The sequence below is a fragment of the Astatotilapia calliptera genome, chromosome 10, assembly GCF_900246225.1.
Source record: "Astatotilapia calliptera chromosome 10, fAstCal1.2, whole genome shotgun sequence".
NCBI classification, from domain to species: Eukaryota; Metazoa; Chordata; class Actinopteri; order Cichliformes; family Cichlidae; genus Astatotilapia; species Astatotilapia calliptera.
Window position 1 is genome coordinate 17,607,555 of NC_039311.1, and position 26,602 is coordinate 17,634,156.

Here is a 26,602-nt window from a genome sequence, read left to right on the forward strand (position 1 = left end):
TGTTAGACAGGTGGACAGATTAGAGGTGTACCCACCTCCGCTTGATCTGCACAACAATAGTTCGCTGTAGATAAGCTCAGGCTTAGGGTGTCTCCTGGTAAGTCTGAGCCTAATCCAACTCAGGTTTAGACTATGGCTTTTGAGGGGGACCTGATCCTGCATAATAATGGCAGCTCTTTTGGGATTGGTGATATTTGTAGCAGAGTTGTCAGTCTGGGAAAAGATTCTCTGGAGATTTTCACACACAAAAAACAACAACAACAAAAATGACAGGGGGATTATTTAAAATGAAAGAACTTGTTGAATTCAGTGGCTTTTTGTTCTTATAAAACGCTCCTTGTACTGGCTGGTTGTTGGTTTTGCTCATTATTTGGATAAACACATGTTTTTTTGGAAAAAACACACAATTGTTTAGGTTGTTGATCTCTCTCAGTGAGGGACTGATGAGCATGAAAGCATATTAGCAGGAAGGAGATGTTACTCCGTGCCCGTGGTAGGGAAATAATTGCTCATACCTCCATTGGGAGAGACAAACTGGATTGTCCTCTCAGTCTGAGGGTGTTACATGTGAGGGTGTGTTGTGTTGGTAGTTTCCAGAGGAAAAAAAACAAACCCCCCCCCCCAATCTTTGAGCCACAGTCTAAGCTCAAAATCTACTTCAGGATCTAAGAATAGCTGATGACACACGGCGCATGTTAATATTCTGCGGGAAACATGGAGAGGCAGAGGGCACTGGTAGAGGACTATCCCAGCGCTGCTAGGCTGACAGTCAGCGTTTATATATGGAGCAGTGTTAACCGCTGAGTGCTGCCCTTCAAAGCTGAAATGCGACAACTGTTTTGTAGCGTCACTGGAAGTGGAAAGAGATCTTCTCTGAAAGTGGATACACTGTGCTGCTTAATCTCTAATCAAGCCCTTTGACCTATGAAGCAACCAAGGATTTGTTTCCTTGTCGTGGCCAAGCATTGTAGTTCCATAAATGTGTCGTTGTATGTGTGTGGCCTGAGTGAGACAGCAGAACAGTCTAGAGCCCGGGCAGAGGCTTACAGAGGTGTACTGTCTTTAAACTGAATGTAACATTTCTATTTGATCAGCAGACTTTGAATAGAGGAAGTAAAGGACTGCAGAGGTGACCGGGCAGTTTATATTACACAGACCTGCACTGTCAAACAAGCAAAGACAAGTGCTGAGCAGGGAAACACATGCTGCACAGGCACACTGAGACTCTGAACGCTCGCCAATGCTTGGATTTATTTATGGTAAATGGCCTGTATTTGTATAGCGCTTTACTAGTCTCTAAGGACTCCAAAGCGCTTTACACGTCCAGTCATCCACCCATTCACACACTGGTGATGGCAAGCTACATCGTAGCCACAGCCACCCTGGGGCGCACTGACAGAGGCGAGGCTGCCGGACACTGGCGCCACCAGGCTCTCTGACCACCACCAGTAGGCAACGGGTGAAGTGTCTTGCCCAAGGACACAACAACCAAGACTGTCCAAGCCGGGGCTCGAATCAGCAACCTTCCGATCACAAGACGAACTCCCAACTCTTGAGCCACAATCGCCCGTGGCCAGATATAAGACATTTTGGTTGGAGCACATCTGCAGAAGAAAGTCTTGCATCCAGGCTTGGATACAGAAGGCATAGATCAAATACCATGTGACATTAGGCTTATGTACAGCTTTAATATAATGCAAATAACCTCAACCTCTAACCACAATGCAACAATAATAAAATGTCACCCCATGAAAGTCCTACATACAGTGATATAATAACATAATCAGTGAACTGATAACTTGTGCAGAATTCACCTGCTTGCTGCTACTACTGCACATTCACCTAATATACTATAAATATAATGTTCTTTCTCTACCCCCCCCCCCCCCATTTTTTTGCACATGTCGAGGAGAGTGTCAGGTTACATTTCACTGTGTGTTATGCTTGTATAACTATGCATCTGACAAATAAAGAACCTTGAACCTTGAACTTGGCTGCACGCAAGCCAAGTATGTGGACCTTTTACAACCAGATGTTTCTTTTATGGATCATAATGGAAAATATCTGCATTTCAGCTTCACTTAATAAGCTTGCTAGTACCAGGATGGACATCTTTCCCTTCAGATCACTCTTAATTCTTTGTGGCATAGAATCAAGAAGGTGCTGGACACATCCCTCAGAGATCTTTGTCCATAGTGACATGATAGCATCTAAGAGCTGCAGTAGAAAAGTCAGCTGTACATCCATGATGTGCATCTCCCGTACATCCCAAAGGTGCTCGACTGGATTGAGATCTGGTGTCTTGGGAGGCCATTTGAGTACACTGAACTCATTGTCATGTTCAAGAAACCAGTTTGAGATTATTTGAGCTTTGTGACATGGCCTTTTAGAACAATACTAGGCTGTGGTGTTTCAGTGATATTCTGCTGGTGCTAAGAAGCCCTAAGTGTGCCAAGAAAATATAGAGCAGGCAACATTCTTCCAATCTTCTGTTGTGAAATTATTGTGACAGTTTCCTTTTCAGAGTTGACACAGGTGGCACTCGGTGTGGTCTTCTGCTGGTATAGGCCATCCGCTTCAAGGTTCAACATGTTGTCCTTTCATAAATGCTTTTCTGCATGTCTTTGATGTAACAAGTGTTTTCTTTTGCGTTACTGTTGGCTTCCTATCAGCTGAAGGCAGTCTGGCCATTCTCCTATGATCTCTGGCATCAACAAAGCATTTTCACCCAGAGGTGCTGCTCATGGGATATTTTGGCTTTTCTGGCCTGTCTCTGGAAACCCTAGAGATGGTTGTGTGGGAATATCTGAAATCTGAAATACTCAGACCAGCATTTGTGGCACCGACAATCACGCCACATTCACAGTCACCTTTCTTCCCCGTTCTCATGCTCAGTTTGACCTTTAGCAGGCTGTCCTGACCATATCATGATGAGTTGCTGCCATATGATTGGCTGATTAGATACTTGTGTCAGGTATACCTAACGTGTACTTAATAAGGTGGCTGTGAGTGTACGTGTGCCATGTATCTAACATATATTCAACATTAAAATGACACAGCAATTAGAAGCAATCGTCTTGAGTTTGCAATCAGTTCTTCTAACATTTTATCATTTTATATATTGGATAATTATCAAGCAGGTAGAAAATAATTAAGAGATGACTTGGTAATGGCAGTACTATTCAATCGATGCCCTCCTTTGCTTGGCGAAAATCACACACTGACCGTAATTTGGAAAACAAAGCCAACAAAACCACTTCCACACTTTACTATGCTTGTACAGGCATGCTGATGGTTGTGTGTGTGTGTGTGTGTCTGAGTGTGCGTAACTCACTTGCCCTCTTCACTCTCCCTTTATAGTGGGGAGATTAGGTAGTTAATCCAGTAGATCTCTGAGAAAAAGCCTCTCCTGATGCCACAATGGATTTCATTCACTCCACCAGAGAGATGACAGACCTGCTGCCGATGCATATCTCGACCCCTGACGGAAACAAGGCCACACAAGTGCGCACACACATGCACATGCACCCACACAAGGCAGAGCACTCCATGAAGGACAGGATATTATATTACATGTATTAGATGTATGCTATAAATAACCTGACAGCTATATTGAATTCATATTATAAAGCTGTCATGTTTTTTCACTTCTTAATCAGATTACTTGTTAAGTAGTCCATTTATTGTATACAGTACTAACGATGTTAAATGTAAAATATACAGTACTGTTTTATTGCTGCTCTTTACTCTTCCCTGTGTACTGAATGTCTGATTTATTGATTAAGGAGGATTACAGGAGGATCCTTGTTGCCTTGTCTCATCGTCTAAGTCACAGCTCACTAATGGAAGTGATGTCACACAGTCCTGTCTGCAAGTGCAACTGTACAACTTTGAATCCCCTACCTTTAACCTTTCCAGAGGGGGCACTTGCAAAGAAGGGTATCAATCAACACGATATATTAATTTCATTTAGTGACAAATGATTAAGAAAGGCTTTATTAACTGAGATTTTGTAAATAAAGACAAAAGAAGAATAAGATTACAGCAATCTGTGCAAGATTGGATATGCCCTATTAGATTTCCACCTTTGTCCCTCCTGTGTGTTCTCTGCCCTTCTTGCTGCTGTGGAAGTGTAATTGGTTATTCTTCCACCAAACTGCACTGCGCTGTCTTCCAATCCACGGTCCCACTACTTTTATTAAATATGTTCAACACTCCCTTTCCTGATCCACCCTCCAAATCTAGCTACTGACGCCATGTTAAATTAAAAAAAAAAACGGCGCCGACATCCGGATATAAGCTAATTCTTACTTCAAAATAAAACAAAAATGAACCCTGAGATATTGGTTGAAAATTTCTGAAGAATTTGTGGTTTTCATAATATATATATTTTTTATTGCCAATTAGTTCAACCAAAATGTTAACCCTGTAGCAGCCCACTCTTCCATTATTATTGCTCTGTCTATTACTTATAGATAGGTAATAGAGCAATAATAATAATAATAATAATAATAATAATAATAATAATAATAATAGTAATAATAGTAATAATAATAATAATAATAATAATAAGGTCTGGGTTCAAATCCACCAGTCCGTGAGGAGGTTGCACATGCATGTGGAAAACTGTTTTTTCCCACAGTCCAAAGACATGCATGGGTCAGGTAAATTGGCCACAGGTGAGTGTGACTGTGTCTTTGCGTTGGCCCAGCAATAGACTGGTCAAAGAAATCAGATGAATAGAATAACTACGAATGATAACATGAGGCCACTTGTGCCCTACAAGTAAGATAATTTTTCATTTGGGATTTTCAGGTCACGGTGCACTGTCACAGCTCATTAAGGATAATGAAATATTTGATGAATGTTTAATAGGCTGTTGTATAGATGTTCTTCAATAAAATAGCTGTGCAGCTTACATGAGTAGTTTTCCTGAGTAATCAGACAAATTACCAGTGAACAACTAAAACAATAGTATAATATACTATAATAATAGAAAATAGGATTAGTAGTGATGGATAGATAAGATACTTTTATTTATTTTTTTATTATTGTTCATGAATTAATGTGTTTTATATTTATTAATATTATTACTTACTTTAGTGGGAGGAGACAACCACATAATGTTTGAGAATCATAATTTAAGTGGGAAGTTCTATGATATGAAAAAAAAAATGAAATGATAGCTAGATAAATAGATAGATAGACAGATAGAAACCCCAGCATGCTAGACTAATGTCATGATTTGTACATTATTTTTTTCCCCAATTTTTTCAAAGAAAAACTTTCACACAAAAAGCCTTTAAGCGGTTACATTCTTTTATTTTGAAAACCCACACCGGAAGTTCTGAATCGTTGGCTAGCTTTACTCTGACTCGAGGCAGCGGAATGACAGCTGAACGGGTCCTAAAGGTGCAGCAGTGCAGTCTGAAACGCTAACAGCGGTCATACCCGCATTTTAAAGAGCAGGACCGGCTCATATCACCGTTTCGCCTTTTCACGCCGACCGGCGGACGTGTCCGAGTTTATCAGAGGACGGCAGACGTTAACCTTGCGGATGTTTTTTTGTTCTTTTTCCACCCCGAGAGAACAAGGTCCGCGTCCGGATGTGCCAGCAGTATTGGTTTTTTCGCATGTCGCAGGCACCTCTGTTTTTTCTGAATCGGGATATTGTTGATGTTTGAGGGTCAAAGGAGGCCCTCGGGTCGACAGTTTGCCCCTCTAATCTTAAGTATATTTCCCCAAATCAGTGATTTGTGAGGGAGAGACATTAACGAAATGATTGTGCAATAGAGAGGAAGAGGCATTTTCACACGTCTCGGCTACCTCAGTGTTGTGACTGTGGGAAAAAAAAGAAAGACAGACAGAGATAGAAAGAGCGAGTCGCCGGGAATAAAAAAAAATAAATTCCTGCTTTTAAAACACCACAAGGACGCGTTTGTCAGAGCTGCGGGGAGCTTTTTTACAAGTGCGAGAAAAAGGAAGAAAAAAAAGAGAAGGAATATTGGCATCTGCCCTGCGAGGGAGATTGTGAGTGTGTGTATGTGCGTTTGAACACCTCCGAGTACCGGGAGAAGCTTCACGATGACGGGCAGCACCCCAGCAGACATGGTAAGAGAAATGCCTGTCAGCTCCTCCGCTGTTTTAACATTCACACCCATTCATTTCCTCAGGCTTTGGACTTGAAAGCAGACGCGTCTGAGTGTGTCCTGCCCACGACCGCTACTTCTGCTTTTATTAATTCAGCTGTATGTGTGACCCTTTATGGCTGATCAAATTTGGGTCTCCAGAGGTTCTCTGGAAATAAAATGTGGAAGTTTAACTTTTTTCTTTTCTTCTTGCTGACTGTTTAAAAGTACATGTTGTAAAAAGTTTTAGGCTGCCATTGACTAAGTGTGAAGCTCCTTTAGCAAGCTCTGGAAGCTTTATACTCCATTTACAATCCATCATCAAGTGTACCTTCATTTTTATGCATCATATTATCTTGCTGTGGTGAGGCAGTTGCATCCAGAGAGAACTTAAAAAGTTAGGAAATGTGAAGAAAGAAGTTGATTGTGGAGGTTAACAGGCAGTTTTGATCATGACACAAAGCTTAACATTACCTGGGTCCAGCTTTTGGAAGAAATCAGAACCTCAGACCTGAATTGAACATATTTAGATTGCAAACTGCTGGACCGATCATTTGCTCCACTTGAGCTCTGGTCGGCACCCTTTCGTAAATCCTGAGGCTAAAGAAAAGTTGAGTTAATTGCACATGCATTACTCAAGAAAGTTACAAGGGTTTAGAAATTCATCTTCACGCTGCAGAGGGAGCCGTGGAAGACAATGGCATCCTGGAAACGTTAGATGAAGTTTAAAAAGATCAGTACATTTTAAAACACACACAAACGCATGAAAAAAGAAGGCAGTGCATGCACAAACATTTGTAAAACATGAGCAGAAACTGCAATAACCAGCAGCACGATCCTGTGGGAACACATACTTTTAATTATGTTGCTGTGATTTATCGTATTGCGATTACTCTGCATTTCCCAGTTTGATGATACTTCCCGCTCAGATCTGTTCCTCATGCCTTTATCAGATTGGAGCCATCGCAGAAAGCCTGAAAGCACCCTGGAGTTTATAAAATCAGCGTCATACAGCGACATGTCACACCTACTGATGTAGACCTTAAAACAAAGGCAGTAAAAAGTGGTCATCAGCAGGCAACTCTTTCAGTCACTATGACATCTTAACTTGTTTTACACTAGCTTACTGGCTGTCATGTGTATTATGAGCTCTCCTCATAAGGATTTACGTCAGCTTCCTGTCTCCCCACTGTCAAAAATTAAAAGCATCACAAAGTGCATTTAGCTGGGTTTGGGTCTTTGACGTAATGCTTCCCTTCCCGTGGGCATGACAGTTTTATGGCTGTTATCTTTGCTGCCAGCGTGTGGTGGCACTAAGAATACTTACAGGTCTATGTATAGAAAGGATAAACCGTGTAATATGGCCCCTCCGGGAGATCAGCTATCCCAGCTGTGGCCCTGCTCCGGCCTGTCCAAGTTCAGCTGATCCCCTTAGCTGCGGGTCCATAATGTTGTCGGGATATTTGGATAATGCTCTGAGGAAGTAAATGAGACGTCCACTGTGTATATGTGTGTTAGAGCATCTCAAAGTGTAGCTAATGGCGAGATATTCTCACAGATTACAGACATAATTATGAGCCGGATCTTTCATCTTTTGACCTGTGAAGTACTGGAAGCTGAATACTAAAATATTATGTCACCTTGGCTGTGGGTGTGGATATTATTATTTTAATTTTTTTATGGTAGCACAAGAGCATCGTTCAGCCAGTGAACTTTGGTTTTGAGCCACAAGCCTCCTGCTAAATTGTCTTCAAGCAACTCAGTGAATCCCTGCCAGCTGGTTTATGGCTCTGCCTGATTTGTTCTCTGAGAATTTCCCCCGTTGGGGAAGTATCACATTATTATTACATCATTTATCGGCAGTGCCGGCCATAAAGTTCATTTCTTAAGAGGTAGAGTAATAATATTCTTTTCACTTCTCCAAAGTAGTAATCCTTTCCCCCTTTTTTAAATCGTTTTTTTTTATACCTGCTCCAGGCTTACGCTATTAAAATGCCTGCAGAAGAAACATAAAGGTCAGATTCGCCACATGAGTAAGACACTTCAGGTTTTCTAATCTTCCCTTTTGTGGTGTGGCTCAGTCGATACATCAAACTGGCCCCTTGGGTTCCCCACGGAAATTTGGGGGGAAAATCTCAGCTCTCAGCACTTAGCTGATCCTGTGTGGCTGAAATCAGCAGCAGATGCACATTCTCCCCAAGCCCCCCACCTCAATGTTCCCTCAGCCTGAGGAAGAAGCAAGTGTATACACACAGCCTCATAAAGGCTGTATAGAGTGGGAGTGAGAGTAGGAGGAGAGGAGATTGCTGGTGCCAAACACTGAGGGTGAATGAATCTGACAGAAAGAATAGGAGAAGCAATAGTCATGCCTCTCGAGAATGGAGGATGGGATTTTTTTTCCATCTTCGAATGGGAGAAGAAGAAGAAGAAGAGGAGGAGGAGCAGGAGCAGGAGGAGGGGAGGATGGGTAGATAGAAAGACTGCGAAGCATGGGAAGAGGGGCAAATTGCCTCTCTCCGGGCAGATCTTAGAAGTGCTGACAGGGTTGAAATAGTCCCCATGGCAACAGTGAGACGCTTGAATCTGAGTCTGGGTGTGTGTCTGCGTGAAAGTATGTAGAAGGATAGGTCTTTGTGCACTGCAGGTATGTGTTGTGGCAACAAGACGAGACGAGAGACGGAGAGAGTAGCGGGAAGAGGAGAAGATAGCAGTGCCCTTTTTCAGATAAGCCCAGCTGAATGAATACACCACAGATGAGAGTGAAAGGCCCACAGAGCAGAGTGAATTTCAGACATCGCTGCTTTCGATATGTCCCAGCTTAACAGGCAAGACGGGGAGCTTCAGCTTACATAGACTTGTAACAGACCATGAAACAGCAGCATTTGTATGCTAATGCTTGTTTTAAACCATTAACAACAGCAAGTTTTGGTTTAACCTGTTTGCAGACCTCTTAATCATATCGACACATCTCAGATTTTTGTCAGTGATACAGAGGAGTTTTGGTGACTGGGTCAGTAAAGGGTGCTTCCACAAGTCAGCGAATTAGCCATTTAGCTAGCTGCTATTTTAAAGCAAAAATGCAGCTTTTTGAAATCATCCACTTGGTCCTTAAGAACTTGCGGACATTTTCCAGCTATTTTATCAAATAAGCAGTCATTTAGGAATTAGCTGTTTGATCGACACAGTTTTGTATCAACTGCTCCTGCAAATTTTAAATGAATTTAACTGTTTGGTCCTTCTTCCCGGTTGGACGAGGTTACTACTACAGGAACACATGCGATCCTGCTATGAGATGATATGAAGAAATAAAGACTGTGATCACACATACTCACTCACACACAACGAGTGTAGTATTCAGACACCCCGTCATTTGTGGACTGGCGAGAACATGTTAATTTGTGTTGGAGGAGGTGATCGCAGCTCTGACTCAAAACAAACCATGTGGTACAGTACAGTTCTAACTCTCGGGAGTTGGACTGAGGTGGCAGTAGGCTAAGCAGCATTTTCCGGTTCCTCCTGAGTCTTCCCCTGGGCTTCCTCCCAGCTGGGCGTTCCCAGAAAGCATTCTGAGGAAGCCGCCCACCCGGGAGGCATTCTTATTAAATGCCAAACCACCCAAACTGGCTCGTTTTGGCGTGGAGGACCTAGCTTCATTACAACTTAATCATTGAAACAAACAAACAAAAAAAACAACAACATCAGTGTGAGCTCCTAGTCAATAATTACTGTTATTAAGTCAATGAAGTCTTCTGTCTTTTGCCTGGAAATGCTGCTGATGTGGTTTGATGGAGACATTGAAGTTGGTACAGCAGTGTGTGGATGTCATTGAGCAAATCTCAACTTAAAACAGACTTTTTTTTCCACTTATTGTTAATTTTTTTCTTTGTTCTGTCTATTGACTTATGATGACTTGATTAATTGATTCATGGCTAAATCCTTATTGTCGATCCAGTTGTTTTGATTGCGCCACTGTGACTATATTTAAAGCAAAAGAAATGCTGTATATCAGATTTGTTTAGTGGTATTAGGACTGGATAAATCTACTCTGTGTGTGGTTTCGAAAACAGCGCAGTGACTTGTTTGGGTACACACACACACACACACACACACACGCACGCACACACACAAAAGAAGTCAAAGGTCAGGGTCAGAGGCCACTGTGTGTCGGTGGCAGATGAGGAATGAAAGAAACAATGGGTGGGGAATCCTTGCTGCAGAAAACAACACTACCGGTTCTGATGTTCTGATTCCAGCTAGAGCTTAGCTCAGCACGTATGCCACAGTGACAGATCCGCAGGCGTTGTCAGCTTCAGGCTGGAGATGCTAACAAGGCTTTGATTGACACTTTCAGAGGGAGCGAGAACATGACTGAAGCCTGACAGCGCCAGTTGGAGAAAGCATGTCGTTGGATATGTGTGTGCTACCAATGCCATGTACTGCCGGTCTTGAGTCACAGATCAGGATTACGTCATCTTGCCCCCGTGCAGCAGTTGACATATTGACTCTGGCATCGTCACATGCAGGCCTCGCAGAGCCATGGAAAGTTCTAATGGTAGTTCTGAAGGTGCAGGAGCTGTGTGCCTGATTCCTATTAATTTCAAGCCAGTCAGGAGATTCGAATAGATACAGCAGCTAAAATATATATATAAATATTTTAACAAACATAAATGAACCAAATACATTTAGCCGATATTTTGATTGATGGGATTGGAAAAGAAAAAGAGTTGTCAAGTTTTTTATGATCTGTTTGTGGACTGTGTGGCTGTATTTATAGTTAATTTGTGAGGGGATGCTTTGTCGCTGCAAAATGGACTGTATCGCTCTTCAAAGCTGTATTTACAGTTAATGATATTAGAAAAGCTCTTGTCAATGTATATCCCCAGCAGTCCTCTGTATAGAGGTAATTTTATTGCATTGATGCATGTCAACAACACCAACAGGAAGTCCAACTGAGAAGCTGTCATCTATCGATTGGTTATGTAACTGTTTTTTGCTTACGTTTGTCTGCATGTTCTTCATTGTGGCCTGTGTCTGGGCATGTGCATCCTGTGAATGTGCTGCAAATATGTAGTGCTACGTACTTGTTAGTTCTCCCTGATCTCTTTCTCCCAGCTTGTCTGTTTCCTTTGACGTGTTGTTCTATTAAGCAGTGTTGTCCTTGTTAATGTAAAAAATAGGAATTTTTAGAACCTCATGAACATAACCTTTTAAGAAGCTGCAAGTTTTCTTCTATACATGTATGGTATCGTGCTTGGAGAGTTAGTGTAGTGCTGTAAGTGAACACCGTGTTTACATTCAGCTCAACCATAGACTGTACGTAAATGATGCACTGATGGACTTGCATGTAGTATGCAGTATAAAAGATGGATGTAGCATCGATAACATGATCACTGACTTCTAACTCTGCATTTTGAAATCTAACCTTTAGTGCTTTGGGGGACGCCTTGTTCTTTTTTGTTTTTTTTGGGGGGGGGGGGGGGGGGGGTTGACGCCGGACGTTGTCTTATGGGTGGAGTGATAAAGGTGACAAGCTTTGGTTAGCAAGCTGCATTGATAAACTGTAACTGTCCAGTGCAGATATGCACATATCAGCTAATTAGTGGTAAGGGACAGACTAATAAATACTGAATATCAGTCACCAAAATTAAAGCACAAACGTATAGGCTGGTCTGTAGTAGAAAACAAGGAAGAAAATTAGACGGATAATACTTTAAAAATGCTCCAACAGCACACACACAGAGTGAACAGGTCCAGTTTAGTTACTGGAAGGATGTGGATGAAGCCTAGCAGACACTAATCCGGTGCCATTATTGGGATACCTGTCAAAACAATTTAGCCATGCCCTGAATTTATCCAGGGAGTTGACTTGTCCATAGACTGTCCATAAAGGTTCAAACTGTTTTTGGACCAGGCCATAACCATGCTTTCTAATGCTGTTAAGTTATTCATTTTGGGGATTGGGTGTCTTTTGGAGCCAGCCTCAAGTGACACCTAGAGGACCTGCAGTTGTTGGACATTGCCCACCCATCCTTTTCCATGCCATCCTTTATAAACTGTTATTCTCCCTGTGGGAAAATAATTGACAAACTGAACATAAAAAAGGACTGGCCTTTGGAAAGAATGCAGACTTTTCTGACCTGGAAGCTGGGGGCCATCTTTTATATACAGTTGATGATTAACCTGCTTTTTTGTTTCTTTTTTCTTGGCTGCTCCAAACCAAAGTAAAACATTATGGTTGAAGAATGAGTAACATATGGAGCAGCTGTGGAGGAATAAAAAAACTCCACTTATAAAAAAGCAATCTCATTGATATTTAAGTTCCCCAAAGCAAAAACAGTAAACATCAATAATGATGATCAATTTGTTTTCTGCAGAATTTAGGTTTCCCTTCAGCCTCTGTGCTGTTACAGGTGCTTTTAAACATTAACTCCACAATCAAATACTGTGGAGTATAAATAAAGTGTTACTTCCTCGTTTGGATCCTTATAATAAAGTTAAAGTTTTTTTTCCTATTTTTGAATTCAGGATTGGCACAGATTTTATTAAAAGAGGGAATAGTTGTTTAAGTCACCCCAAGGAATTACAAGGAAAAAGACAGATTGTGCTTGTGTTGGGATAAGCACGTATTACGTTAGAAAACCCTCCCCTTTTCAGCAGTTGGTGTTGGCAGGTATGGCTTTGCACAGGCTGAGGAATGCGTTGAACTGCTTCATCATTTTGGGGGCGAGTGGGGGCTGGTAATTCAAGATGAAACTGGTCTACTCGTCTGATTCTGATCCTCTTAATAGTCTTAATAGTAGACAGGCAGCTGTTGCATGCAGTTACTAACTAACACTGAAACTAAAACAGAACATTTTTAAATGACAAAAGCTAAAGTGAATTTAAACGGCTATAACTACACTCAGTTGAAAATACAAAACTGTTTAAAATTCAGGTTGTAGTTGTAAATGTTTGTGTCCTTGGAGCAATAATAGTGATGTGACAACTGTGATTTCTTGGCATTGAGCTCTTCCAAAACAGAAATGTTCTTAGTAGTAGATGCTGGACACAAAACACCTCAGGACAAAAGTAACCCGAGGACACTCTTAGGCTTTTGTGCCAAATGGTTCAGTCCAAGCATGACTTAAATAAGGGGGTATGAATGTAAGTCGTACACAAGCGCTCGCACACTCAACAAATGAATCCCCGTGCGCTTGCAGCTGCTTTTAATGTCGACGTGCATGTTTATTTTTTGACAAATGTGAGCATGTGCATATTTGCATGAAGGAAGCAGCGAACGCACAACCTCTTCTTGCTGTTAAATGTGACGTATTTGCTGTTGGTGTTGCCGGTGGAGTAACACCCACACCAGCTCACCTTTGCTCCAGATCCCAGGACAAACTGGACTGGCTTCAAAAAGCCGCTGTTTGCATGTGATGATGCTGTTCCTGTGCTGCTGGCACTGTATCATTTAACGCCTTATGTCACTGGCTAGCCATACAAAAAGACACTGTGAGTCTATAATCACGCAAATGTCACCAATACATTCAATTATGTTTCCTGTAAATTGTAAATCTCCCAACTTGACGTAGCTAAAGGCCCATCCCATGATGGCGCAAATATATCTCTGGCAGAAAAACACCCAAATGCACAATCCCAACACTGTTCTTCATCTGTTTTAAATCGCCATAAACCCAGAAATATAATCAAAGACAGGACCACAATGTATTTTAAGTTAACGTCTAAGAAAACAGCAGCTTAACTGTAAAAGAGAGATAAGGAGAAGATGAGCTGCCACCTAATACTAAAGGAATTAAATTCATGCTTCAGCCGGCTGAATTAAGAAGATGAAAAGAGGAAGAGAAACACGAGTTGAGAAAGGGCCACAGAGTTAGACGTGAAAAGGAAGATGAGCAGTCTAACAAAAGCTCATTATAATGTCCTTTACATAGAAAGTCTTGTTTTCCAAAAGGAGACCGAGTGAAAACCTTTTGTTCATTTATATCGTTTTCTCAACCACCCGAGGCACTTGTGCAAAGGGGGTATGATAGCGTCATTAAATATGCTGCTCATTGTCATTTTTTTCCCCAACCGGCAATGTGAACTAATGTGAATCATTAATGCAAACTGGACGCTTTTGTATTTTTCCATCCCCCCCCCCCGCTGATGAAAATTCTGCACAAACATGTTCATTCTAAATGAGTAATGCATTTATTTCAGGTTTACACCAGGCATTAACTACATTTGCAGACTTTTGGGTCCTCTTATAATGTCATGCTTTATATTTAATGTCATTCAAACGACATTACACGATGAGGACTTTACTTAAAACTGTGACACTGTTGTTTTTTCGGTGTATAATTTAAGTAAATCTAAAAAAAGGCTTACAAATGCAGAAAAATACCTTGTGTTTCTTTAGAAGTATTATGTCGAGTATAAAAAAGGAGCGTGTGTGCTGGTTGTGTGTAGGAGAAAAGGGGGATGGGGTGGGGGTGTTTAACTAGCTCAATAAAAGCGGTCTTTCAGCTACGCTGGAAACAATTTCCAGCTGAGGGGACATTTATATTAAAGCTTCGCTGTGCCAGGACAGGCTCTATGTATATGTGTGTGTCTGCGCTGTTCATGTTATGGAACAACACAATGACTGGATCAGAGACTGCCATGCTCTGCCACTTTATCAGTAATAACAGGTTACTAATAAACTCGTTAATCTGCTGTTTATCTTACCCTATACTCGCATGCATGTTATCGTATGGTAATTCTATGGAGAACATTGTATTGATCTTCCTTCTATTTGAGCCAGCGAAGGTCTCAATCTGTGCACTTGTCGTGTCGTTGTGCTGCCCTGATTGATGCTGCAAATTTCATTGCACTGGCTCGGCTTTGTGTGATGACAATAAATTGAATTGAATAGAACCGGGCATGAATCAAATAGCCCTCTTTCTCATACATTTCTGGACAGGCTGCCGTTTCTACATCAGTGCTTAAATCTGTCCTGATATTCAGACACCCTGTGCCAGAGCACTCAGACAGACAGCACGTACCGAGAGAATTAGAGGGTCAGCGTTGAAACTCTTTGGGCCCCAAACAGGGGAGGTGTGAGCCATGGAGCAGTCATCCAAAGGTTAAGCCTCATTGACTGGATGTTCCAAAAGGATCCGCTGACCTCAGGTCATCAAACACATGTCTTTGAAACTAGACTTGTACTCCGTTGTGGTTGTCAGTCATAGATTTTCCTCTCTGTGTTTTCAAAATGTAAAAAGTCTGACACAGCTTCTTGTTCTTTTTTTTAAATCAACCCAGCCTAGTGTCATTCAGAAGCAGCTTGGGGAGGGCAGTTTAGCCACATCATGATTATGAGGATGAAGATGATTTTATGTGGTATGACCAAGATCCAAGATATGAGTCACGATTCACCCAACAGATTTAGGTCTCATGATTAGCTGTGAGTTTAGATGTGGACTTCAGCATCATCATCTTTTACTGCAGCTGTAGTGGCTGTTTGGCAGTCACCTAGTTCACGGTGTCGTAGAGGTGCTGGTTAGAGTGGTCCTCCAGGTTGTAGGGTATCCCCTGTAGAGCAGACCCATCCCATCACCAGCTTCTGAAAAACACCGAGATCTGGCACAACAGTGACATGGTCAGTCTGCTGGTAGGTAGAGAACAGGGTTAGATAGTTACATATAGCACAGTTAATGATAAGGTAATGGCTTTCTCTGAAAAGGAGATGATATCATGTTTATTGTCTGCAATCATCAGATGATGAGCACCATGCCATGCTTTGACTTGTCTTAATTGTATCATAGCTAGAAGAGGCAACAGCTGATAATTGTTTCTGTAAGCGTTTCTGCTGCTGTGATTGTTTGATAATTGATTCATTTATTAAACAGTCACTTTGTTATGTTATTTGAAAATCCTAAGCTCAGAAGAGTTTCAGAACATGATATTTGTGTGATTATAAACACAGGAAAGAAAAAATTGAGCGGCTGTAGCTAGAAGAAAATATTTGGCCAGAATCAAATCCAACTTTATTTCCGTTTTGCCACTTTGAGAACGGTCACACCAGCATTCCGGCTTTTTTTTTTTTCCTCAGCCGCTGAAAATCCCCTCCGTGCAACTTCAGTTTGCTGTGTGAGTCCTCGCACCGAGCCTACTAAGAAACTCCTGTGTGTTTGTGTACGGGATGTGTTCTTAATACTGAAGTAATGTCAAGCTTATGCCGAACAGGATGTAACAGAAAATTGGCAGGGTGTGTTTTTGGCTCGTTTTGGGTTGTAATGATGTCAAATTAAAGAGTAACATAATCAGAGTCTTTCTCCTGTCTTTCTGGTTTTAATATATTCACATAGACACAGGTGGTGGAAATGGGCAATGAGGAATCAAGAGGCAGAGGTCATAGAGTTAAAAAGGGAGAGTGCGTGTGTGTTTGTGTGCATGCATGCTGGTTGATATGGGGAATAGAGAGAGGGTATGTTTGGCCTTCATGGTGTCTTGCACAAATTTGTCATTGCATGTTAGATGCTATGGAGCGCTCGATGAAGATCTCTAATGATCCTGGCAGGGCTTTTGTGTGTGCACACTTGTGTGTCTGTGTGTGTTCTTATCTAAACTAGCTAGCAGCAATGAAGCATTAGACCTTGAACTGACGTGACTGAAGGCTTTTGAACTGTTTTTCTCAGTTTCTGGTAATAAGGAAGAACCGTTTATGTCGGGGGGAAATGGCAGAACTTTGACTTACATAGAAGACATCAGATATCAACCATGATTTAGGCTAATTACACATCTCTGTGAAGTGGCTCCCGTGTGCCAGATATACAGTTACAGAACCAGTCAGTGGGCCCTAAATTAGTGTTTGAGGCTAGTGGCATTTGGAAGCTCAGATGCTTGTGTGTGTCTGTATATATAAAGCTGGCACATTTCAGCTAAGTTTAGCTGGCTTTCATTTAGCACAGACTCCTCAGTCAGCTGATGTTGGTACAGTGGAGTTTAAAGCTCAGACGAACCATTAAGGCTGAGAGGCACAGTAATCCTGTTTAATTTTTAATCTAAAGGTCACAACATTGTATAAAAAGCACCCTTGTTTGTGAAAGCGTGCTGTGCTTCGTTCTGAAATGGTTAACCAAACTTCTGCATCTTCAGCCACTTCTGTCATCTCAGGTGGTTATGTGTGACGCAGATTCCTTTATTGTGACACGTGTGTGCCATCATCTCAATTCTGCTTACATTACAGAAGCAGCACAACATCCCTTAACCTCACTCGGGCGTCTGTATCGTATTGGAACAATATGAAACCTCATGAATCCCCTCCCCCCTCTGTCGCTATCCTGTGCCTTCCTGTTGTTGCTTGTGTAACTGCTTGCCTCCACTGTCTCCCCACAGAGGCTTCCTTTTTCCTGTTGTGTACAAACGAGCATAATCGGAGGCTAAAAGCCTTAACCAGAACAATGAAAAAATAAATAAACAATGATGAAAACTGCCGGTGCATGTCTTATATTCTGCAGACACAAAGACGTGCTAAATTTATGTTTGTTTTGATCAGATAACTAATACATTTTTTATTATCACTTAATTGAAGTTGTAGGAGATTTCTGTTGAGGTTTTTGGAAGTTTGGAACGTTTAGGCTATTGTGTGGGTGATGCAAGTAAATGCATCATGTTAATGGGCGGGAAGGGGGGGGACTTTTAGTCTTTATTATGACAGGGCATTTGAGAGTGGCGAGGAAAGCTGGGAGACAGAGCCGGGGAAGAGACGCCTCTGCAATAGCCTTATGGCCTCTGGGCCCCCCTTCTCAACCCGGTGAGCTATTGTAACATCCGATGCAGTGTTATTTAACACAACAACACCACGGCCCTTCTCAAGAAATGAAACAAGACATAAATGTAGATATTTCCCCAAACAGCAAATGAGCATCATGGAGATAACATTCATCGCAGAGCCATTGATTTGTTGTAAGGCCATTTCATTAGATTGCATTATGTTATACAGGATTGTATGGTATGGTGAAATCTCTAATGTGCCTAATCTTGCACTCCTCTGTCTGTTGTCTCGCTTTATGAGGCTTAGTGCTAGTTGCATTGTTAATATTGTGATTGCCTAATAGTCTGTTTTTAATTGCAAACAGCCGGATGACCTCAAGTTAAATTTTGCTTTAGGCTCATTTTAATAATTCTTTGGTTTCTTACTGCATAATCTTGTGTCAGAATTTAATAACTTTCTTTAATTCTCATTCTCAAATAGGCTCAGATAATGTACTGTGTGTGTGTGTGTGTGTGTGTGTGTGTGTGTGTGTGTGTGTGTGTGTGTGTGTGTGTGTGTGTGTCATAGCCCTGGTTTCTGTCCAGTACCATCTGGTGAATTCCTGCACAGAGGGCATTTTAGCTTGCCAGCTATGTCTCTGTGTGTGCCTCCCTCTCTTCCCCTCCAACACACAGACCCACACACATACACAGACATACACACAGACACATCCACACAGACACACAATTTCTCCTCTACACACACTCGGCATCACGTGAGTCGTGACTACAGGGCAGTGCTTGTTTCTGAAGGAGAAAAGAAAATGCAGTGTCGTGGATATAACTGCTGTCTCTGGGCCGTTTCTACTCTCGACTCTGTTGTCCCCCCCTCACATGTTATATCAGTTGGTCTTTAACACTCCCGCTAAGCCTTTACTCCATAAACATGCACTTTTAATTTCAAGACAAGACTGATTTGCATTAATCTGCTGCCTGCAAATACCGCCAAAAAGATTTTTGCAAGGAGGAATGCCAATAAATCTGTTGATGGCCATTTCCTTTTATTTTGTTCACTTAATCCTCCAAATTTTCACACTCTAGAAGCGATTAACAGGGGAGGGATTGCCCTCTTTTCTTAATTAATTGCTGGCTATGATTCTGAAAATGCATGTGATCAATTAATTATAGAGGCACTGATGTAGTACAGGGGAAAGCTTGTTCTTTGGGGGCGGGGGAAACCTGAAAGTTACAAATTGGCTACCTGGACTGCACACCTCTTGGGAGATAGGGGGGCTGACACAGTAGGGAGGATGAAGAGGAGACAGGGGAAGGCAGAGGTCACATCAGAGCATGCAGCTCTCTTGGGAGGTAGGGAGGGGAAGAGCAGCATGGGGATGCTTTACATGTCTCCAGGGTTTTTTACATAGCAATAGGCAGGGGAAAGCACACGGGAGGAAGTCACATTGGTGAGACACTGTGTGATGGAAGCAAAGGACAAAGAGAGGAGGAGGCGTGAGCAGGCTGAGCAAATGGTTGGACGAATGAGGTAAAGGACAGGATGTCCCTACTTTAGTGCCATCACCAGCAATCATCAAGTCTGCGTGTGTGTGTGTGTGTGTGTGTGTGTGTGTGTGTGTGTGTGGGGTCACTTTACCGGCAACACGCCTGCATGTGTAGAAAATTAGAGTGAAAGAAAGGAGAAAACTCCAAACAGAATCCAGTGCTGATTCAAAACAAGACAACCATGTATACACACACATTATAGTATACATGTAAAAGATAATGTAAGTCATACATGTCCCTAGAGTCTGTTGTTCCAGGCAGTTTCAACACCTGTAGCTTTCAGTTACACTGAATGCAAAAAAAAAAAAAAAGGAAACACACACACACAAATGTTGGTTTTGTTCTTTAAGCACACCTTGAGAGTTGTTGACTGATAACAAAACCCTGAAAAACCTTAGTGGGAGCCAAAACAAGGAGACAACACCCAGTGTTTTCCGTGCTGTTTTTCGTGCTATGGTGTCAGTGTTTCCTAATGTACTTGCATTGTGACCATTTACTCATTACCTACACCAGTTTAGGTTACAGTAGAGCACAAAAGGCAAATAGTAACCCACACACAGCTCATATCTGAGACTGCTCTTAAAGTTTTAGCTTCAACCTTTTATTTTTTGACTGCGATGTAAACAAGAGTCGTTAGCTTAGTCGTCAGTTACCCGTCAGTTACGACGTGACATAGCTGCACTGACAAACAAACAAATAAGGGTCTAGGTGGGCTGCGCTGTAGTTGAATGTGACTGTGTAGTTGTGATATTGTGTCATCACTTCTGCAGCAATGTGTTGCTTGTCTTGAATTCTGTGCATTTCAATGTGAACTGAGTGTGATGCTATAACACTGCAACCTGCTGTGGAATAAAAAAAGACAGAAATCTCAATTTCCAATAAAATTTACAGTTAATAGAGGCTAGATAAGTTAGTTTCTTGCTCACTAAGCCATTTATTATATTATTATTATTACTGCTGTTTTGTTTTTTGTAATTCTGTACCTTAAAATCTTTATACTTCTGTTCATGGTGTTTATTACAAACACTAACCTTGAAATTTTTTTTTCTGTCAGCATTAATTGGTGAACAAGTTGATAGTTTTTGTTGTTGTTGTTGCTTTTTTTTTTTTTGAGCCTCTTCAGCAACGGTTTCCAAGAAAAAGACAATAAGGCAGTACACTGTAACTTTTAGAGGAATTCACTTGACATTCAGAGGATAGGAAACTGTGCGTATACCTGTTAAGAGGGTTAAGGTTGTGGTTTCTTTGGGTAAGATAAGACTGAAGTTAGAGGTGGTTAGTTGTTCCAAAAGCCCACATTTCAAGAAAGAAATAAGTTGTGCAAATTGAATGCAGTTCATGTAGGAGAGAAAAAAGATGCATGTTTTTATAGATATAGATTTCCTAGAAATGCAATCCTTTATACAAGGAGAGTAACAGAGACAGTATTTAAAAAAACCCAATAAGAGCAAGATTTATGAAGAGAGGTTTCTGAGGTTTCGTGATGAAGCATGCATTGCACCTACCGTATAGCCTTTTTCCGGAGGAAAGTTATAAATAGCTCTCAGTTTCTTTTTGCTTTCATGCAGAAGCACTTCAGAAATAGGTGATGTGTATTAACCCAACACGCGGGAGCGAGTCGTACACGTGGGCAAACAAACGTCTTGGTGAACTCTTTATCAGTTCCGGACGCATCATTTTCAACTTCTTTCTCAGCCACGCAAAGCATAATTTCATCACAGCTTTGCGCAACCAGTGATATATATTTTTTTATCACTTTATCAAACATTGTACCTTGTAATCTCTTTTTTTTCTGTCACACTTTGCCTCAAATTTACCCACAAAGTGAGAAATGGATAGTCGAGAGGTTCACAGGTGGATCAGAGAAGAATCGATTGAAGCGTACAAGAGTAATTTGACATCTCTGCCCACATTTTTAAAACCGGAGCGTCGCCAGCTCCCACAGCAGTCATTTTGAATGCGCACACAAATGTTTGTATGTTCATGTGTGTGCATATGCTTTAGTGGTGGATACATGAAAGTCCTTTTATCTCATTGTTCACCATCATGCTTCCTCTTCTTACTGCCTCTATTTCACCTTTGTTGATCCTGCTTTGGGCCTCTCTGTCTTTGCTGTGACACTGTCTCATTTCCTCAGTACTATAAGTGTCAGGGGTTCCTATGTATGCTGTGGCTTCTGACTTGTCATTGTCATCACTGCATCGGACCTGCATATTGGTAATGTTGTGGGATACAGGACTCTGCAAACCTCTTTTTCTCTCTTGTAGCTTTAAAATTTCTTCCAGTTGACAACTTGTTTGTGTTTTTTGTCTTTTTTTCCTACATTTCTTTCTAAAAGTATTTAGTGGAGTTTTGTTTTCCCTGTTGAGATGATGACAGTGGAGCCTCCCCTGGATGAAGGGTGAGGATAGGGCTGTTACAGAGCCCTAAACTGTTACAGATGCTCACAGACACTGGGAAGTGACACTGAAAATACTGTTCGGATATTTCTGTGAAACAGTCATCGTTTTTCTCTCATTAATGTTTCTGCGTACCGCCCTTCACAGTCTCCTCCGTTCTTCTGTTTATTAAATGCGTAAAATTTTTCCACGCAATTTTTTAACCCCGAGGTGTGTTGCGCACTTTTAATTAAAACACTTTTATTATTGTTTTTAAAAAAATCAACATGGTGTATTTCATTGTGGAAAGAGCATGAAGTGACCTTTGACCTGCATATAACAGCCATCCTGTACCCTCAGCCTCACTACAGTAGAAACCATGTTGTCTTTATAATCAGTTGATACAGCTGGTTATGAAGCTGTTTTCTTTGAATCTTTTTACCAAAAGTAAACTATAAACAGGGAAATTTTGAACCCTGGCTGATAAATCAGGTGCATGGTCCTGTCTGTCAGCTCTTACACCATCACCATAACATTTTCTGACTCTTATATCATTGTTGGATAAAGATCTCTTTGACCTCTCTGCTTCACATTCAGCATACAGTAGCCTGTTAGAGTGTGGGCTATCTGCAGGTAACTCACTGCCTTTCGGTTATAGCGTTGTGCACATTTGTCATGCTAATTCATTTGTTCCTGATGTGTTGAACAGCCATTTTTAAAGTCTGAAGTCTTTAACAGTCACACGGGACGCAGGAGAAAGCCGCAAGAAGTAAACCTTTGTGTGACAGCTCCGAACACACAGAGAAAGCATAGAAGGAATGTGTGAACAAAGGCACCTACCTGGTGCCTATAAGAGAGAGAGGAATGTAGCCGTTTGTGTGTGTGTGTGTGTGTGTGTGTGTGTGTGTGTGTGTGTGTGTGTGTGTGTGTGTGTGTGTGTCGAGCAAAGCAGGTTTTCAGAGAAGAAGGCTGGGAGGAGTATGATGACAGCATGAAAAGAAGGCCCTGCCTGTTTCTGGAGAGAAGAGAAGCAGCTGATGGATTAAAGGCTGTCAGGTACAGCACAGGAAACGGCTGATCTTGCTTGTGACAGGAAGGAGAGGGACAGAGGAAAAAAAGAAAGAGGAGCAGAGCAGATTCTGGCTATGATGAGGACGTCGTCATGTCAAAGGATGGGTCTTTTTGAATGACACTACAAAGGGACAAGGGCTTGGAGAGAGATGCGAGGCATGATGGGGCAACTGTGTAATCAGACATGTGACTGGTAGTAGTGGGAGCTGCCGAAAAAGCGAGTTTTCATCTCTCTTGGATTGGATTACCCTTGGATTCAAAACCTGGAGGTGTAGTGAAGCTCCATAGATGCAAATCCAAACCACAAGGTCAGCGCTAAAGTCAGGGAAGAAAGGCCTTCAGTGTTATACAATGATCATGGAATAACCTTTATGAATTTTTAGCCTTTGCAGATGATCTCTAAGCAGAGGGTGTCTTTACTTTGCCCAATCAAACTGCTGTAGAAAGTTTGAGGATGCTGCGAAGGAAAGAAAGCACACTATTACAATGCTATTAGTACTGTAATGCAGCCATTAGCTGCCTATACTACAGGAAGTTAGGAAGCAGCCTAAGAAAGGGCATCTGATAAAGGTCTGTGGTGCTTTTAAAATCGCTCTTACAGTAGATACTCTATTTAATGATTAATGTCCCCTAATAGAGTCCAACAGGAAATAGGGCGGTGTTTTATGGTCACTGAACAAGCTTCTGCCTATATTGAGGCAGGGAGATGTATGATTTTCTAAACACTTAATTATCAGCTTGTTATCATGTTCATTTATGTTAAGATTTGAGAACATATATGATGCTTTTTAAAAATGGCATAGCTGTTCATGGCTCCGGATGTCCTAAAATGCTTTCCTTAAGGGAATTCTTCACATTTAGTGCATGTATGTGTTTGGATTCATAAAGTAACTCTTTAGACTTTGACTGTTAAAGGTCAAGGTCTCTGTGAGACCTCACTTCAATCTCATTCTTTTTAACACAATGTATTTCAGGTATTTCTGTGCATCTGGCACACAGTTTGAGTCAAGGATGAAGAGATTTGATTGTGTTGTTCAGAGGTGAAGGATGATGAAATTTCTTGTCCATATGTTTGGATTCTATATGTTAATTATGGAAAGATGAGGGCAGCACTGGAAGGTCCTGGGTTTGAATCCAGTCAAATGGGTTTTTTCTGTGGGGAGTTTCCATGTTCTCCAGGTGTCTGTGTGGGCACACTCCCACAGTCCAAAACATGCACAGGGTTAAGTTACCTGGTAATTTTAAATTGTCCATAAGTGAAGCGAGTGAGTATGAATGGTTGTCTGTCTCCCTCTGCTAGTCCTGTGATAAGCTGGTGTCTTGTCACTGGGTACAGCCCTTCCCACATTGTCTTGAGGAAAACAAAATGGGTGGGATTATGACAAGATAGCTCCCTTTTCATACCCAAGACACCATAATTTTCAGTGGAAACACCTCTTTTATTACATTCAACAACGTAACTCGGAAACTGAGTTTATTTTTGAAACAAGCAAGGTTGGATACTGATTGGTCCACAATAATCTTTGGGGTACACCTTGAAGTTATGGTGAAAGTACAGATCAGGATTGGGGGTCACATGAGAAACCAGGGCTGTTGTGGAACCGTTCTTTTTTATTTTCCCACATTAAATTTTTCAAAAACACAGAAGACACAAAGCAAAACAAGAACAAGTCAAATGATTTTTTAAATATATTTTAAATATATTTTGCATCTATATCAGAAATCAGAAGAGTGGCTGACGGGACTTTACAGCACAGCTGCACAGCTAACAAAATCTACGACCCATAGTTCCTCTACTGAGATGAGGAACAGCTACATTAAACTGTCAAATGTAACACAGAGGTAAACTGCATCTTGACTGGTCTGTGGAGACATATAACAGGGGAGGGGAAATGCTAGTTGCTGTTTGAAAAACTGTGAGGATAAGAGTCTCTGAAAGGATAAATAACAGAGGATAAATCACAAGTCCCCTGTTCATCAAAAGATGAATTTATTTCACAGCAGCAGTGCTAAACATGTGTTCTTGCAAAATGTAGCTAAAGGAGCAATCGGGACACAAAAGGAAAAAATAACCAAAATTATTCTATTCTAACTAATAACAGCAAAATAAAACTCAGCACCGTCAGGGTCATTATGTAAAAATAAACACCTGTTGCCCTGTTGTTTCCTTCCTGTGGTTGTGCTACAGTGGGAAAATAAATAAATAAAGCGAGGTCTGAAAATTCCATTTAAAACAGGAAATGCAAGCAAGGCTGAACACTGTCAAGGTTTCTTTCTCTGTTCTTACTGCATTCAGTATTCAAGACCACAAATATGCAAATTACCTAAACAAATGTGAGAAAAGAAACAGAGCAAGCTTCAAGAACCATAAAGCATGAGCTTCGAGTACACTAAAAGGGCGAAAGGTTTAGGACACTGATCTTAAACTGTGAATTCAGGTAGGTAGCACCTGTCCATGCAGCGTGCCTTTGCAAACATTTGTGAAAGAATGGGTCGTTCTAAAGCGCTCCCTGGTACTGTGATACTGTAACAGGATGCAGCTGCTGCAGCATGTTAGTTTGTGAAATTTCTTCTGTCCTAGATATTCAGATATTCGATCAGCTGTAAGTGGTGTTATTGCAAAGAGGAAGCCACAACAACTCGGCTTCAAAGTGGCAGACCACGTAAAGTTACAAGGTCGCTGAGCATCTGTAAAAGTCACTGATGCGCTCCTGACTAACTGCAGAGCCCCAAACCTCCTCTGGCATTAACATCAGGACAGAAATTGCGCACCAGGAGCGCCTATTGGTATGGATATGGGCCGAGCAGCTCCTGTAGGTGTAATGTCCATATACTTTTGTCAATACAACGTGAGAAAAGAAACAGAGCAAGCTTCAAGAACCATAGAGAACCAACTCTCCTATGTATTAAATAGGTACAAACTTGACTGCGTTTTGTAGCTCGCGTGCATCCTGGTCAGTATTTTTGTCGTTCGAACACAGAAGAGGAGCACCACAAAACTAAGTGCATGTGCCACATTTAACTTCCAGCTTCGAGTCTGCAAGGACTTCAGTCAGATGGTGTTTTTATTATTTTGTACACTGATTACATGATCACAGAGAGGAGCTCACATATATCCAGAAAAACAGAACAAAATAGCACAGATGACTAACAAGGCCCCTGTTTACCACAAGTGTTGACATAGCAGCCATCATAGCATGGCTGTAGGCACAATCAGCAGTGTTGGAATAAATTTTGACCAGCCAGACTGCTTTGCTGGAGCTTTCTTGTTGCAAGAGCAAAGACGACAATTTCTCTTAACATTAAAAGTTTGGAGGAAGATTAGGTTTCCTCTCAGTCTGGCAACTGCTTGAAAGATTCTCCCTCGGCCCCTTTCTGCCAGTTTGTTTGCATCTTGTTGGCATGATGTAAACATGTAACGATAATGACTTCTTCTTGGCTTAATTTATTTTCAAAGTGTATATTCTTGTCAAATTATCTTTCTTTAACCTTAGCACCACTGTCTTTCATCTGACCTCTCTCTGTTTCATGGAAACAATACCTATCTAGTGTTTGTTGGAAAGCCATGTCAAAACAAAGCATGACACACCAGCAATTGTAGATATGTGGTCTATAAAGATAGCAAAGTTAATAATAAACATTTCAACTGGGTAAAGGTCCTTCTGCTCTCTTTTCCTACAGTGAACATGCTGATATCCAAATTTATCATCTGCACAGTCATGTCTGTATGAATGTGCATGAGTGTTG

At 41.4% G+C, this 26,602-nt stretch overlaps 1 protein-coding gene across 1 annotated transcript in view; it reads left to right on the forward strand.

The window, feature by feature from the left end:
* Window positions 1–5,367: 5,367 nt before the first annotated feature.
* ubl3a (ubiquitin-like 3a) overlaps window positions 5,368–26,602 on the forward strand; it is a 35,514-nt gene continuing 14,279 nt past the window's right edge. The window contains exon 1 of the mRNA XM_026181370.1: window positions 5,368–6,111. Coding sequence (XP_026037155.1) covers window positions 6,085–6,111 — 27 coding nt within the window. The 5' untranslated portion in view covers window positions 5,368–6,084. The remainder of the gene's footprint in view (window positions 6,112–26,602) is intronic.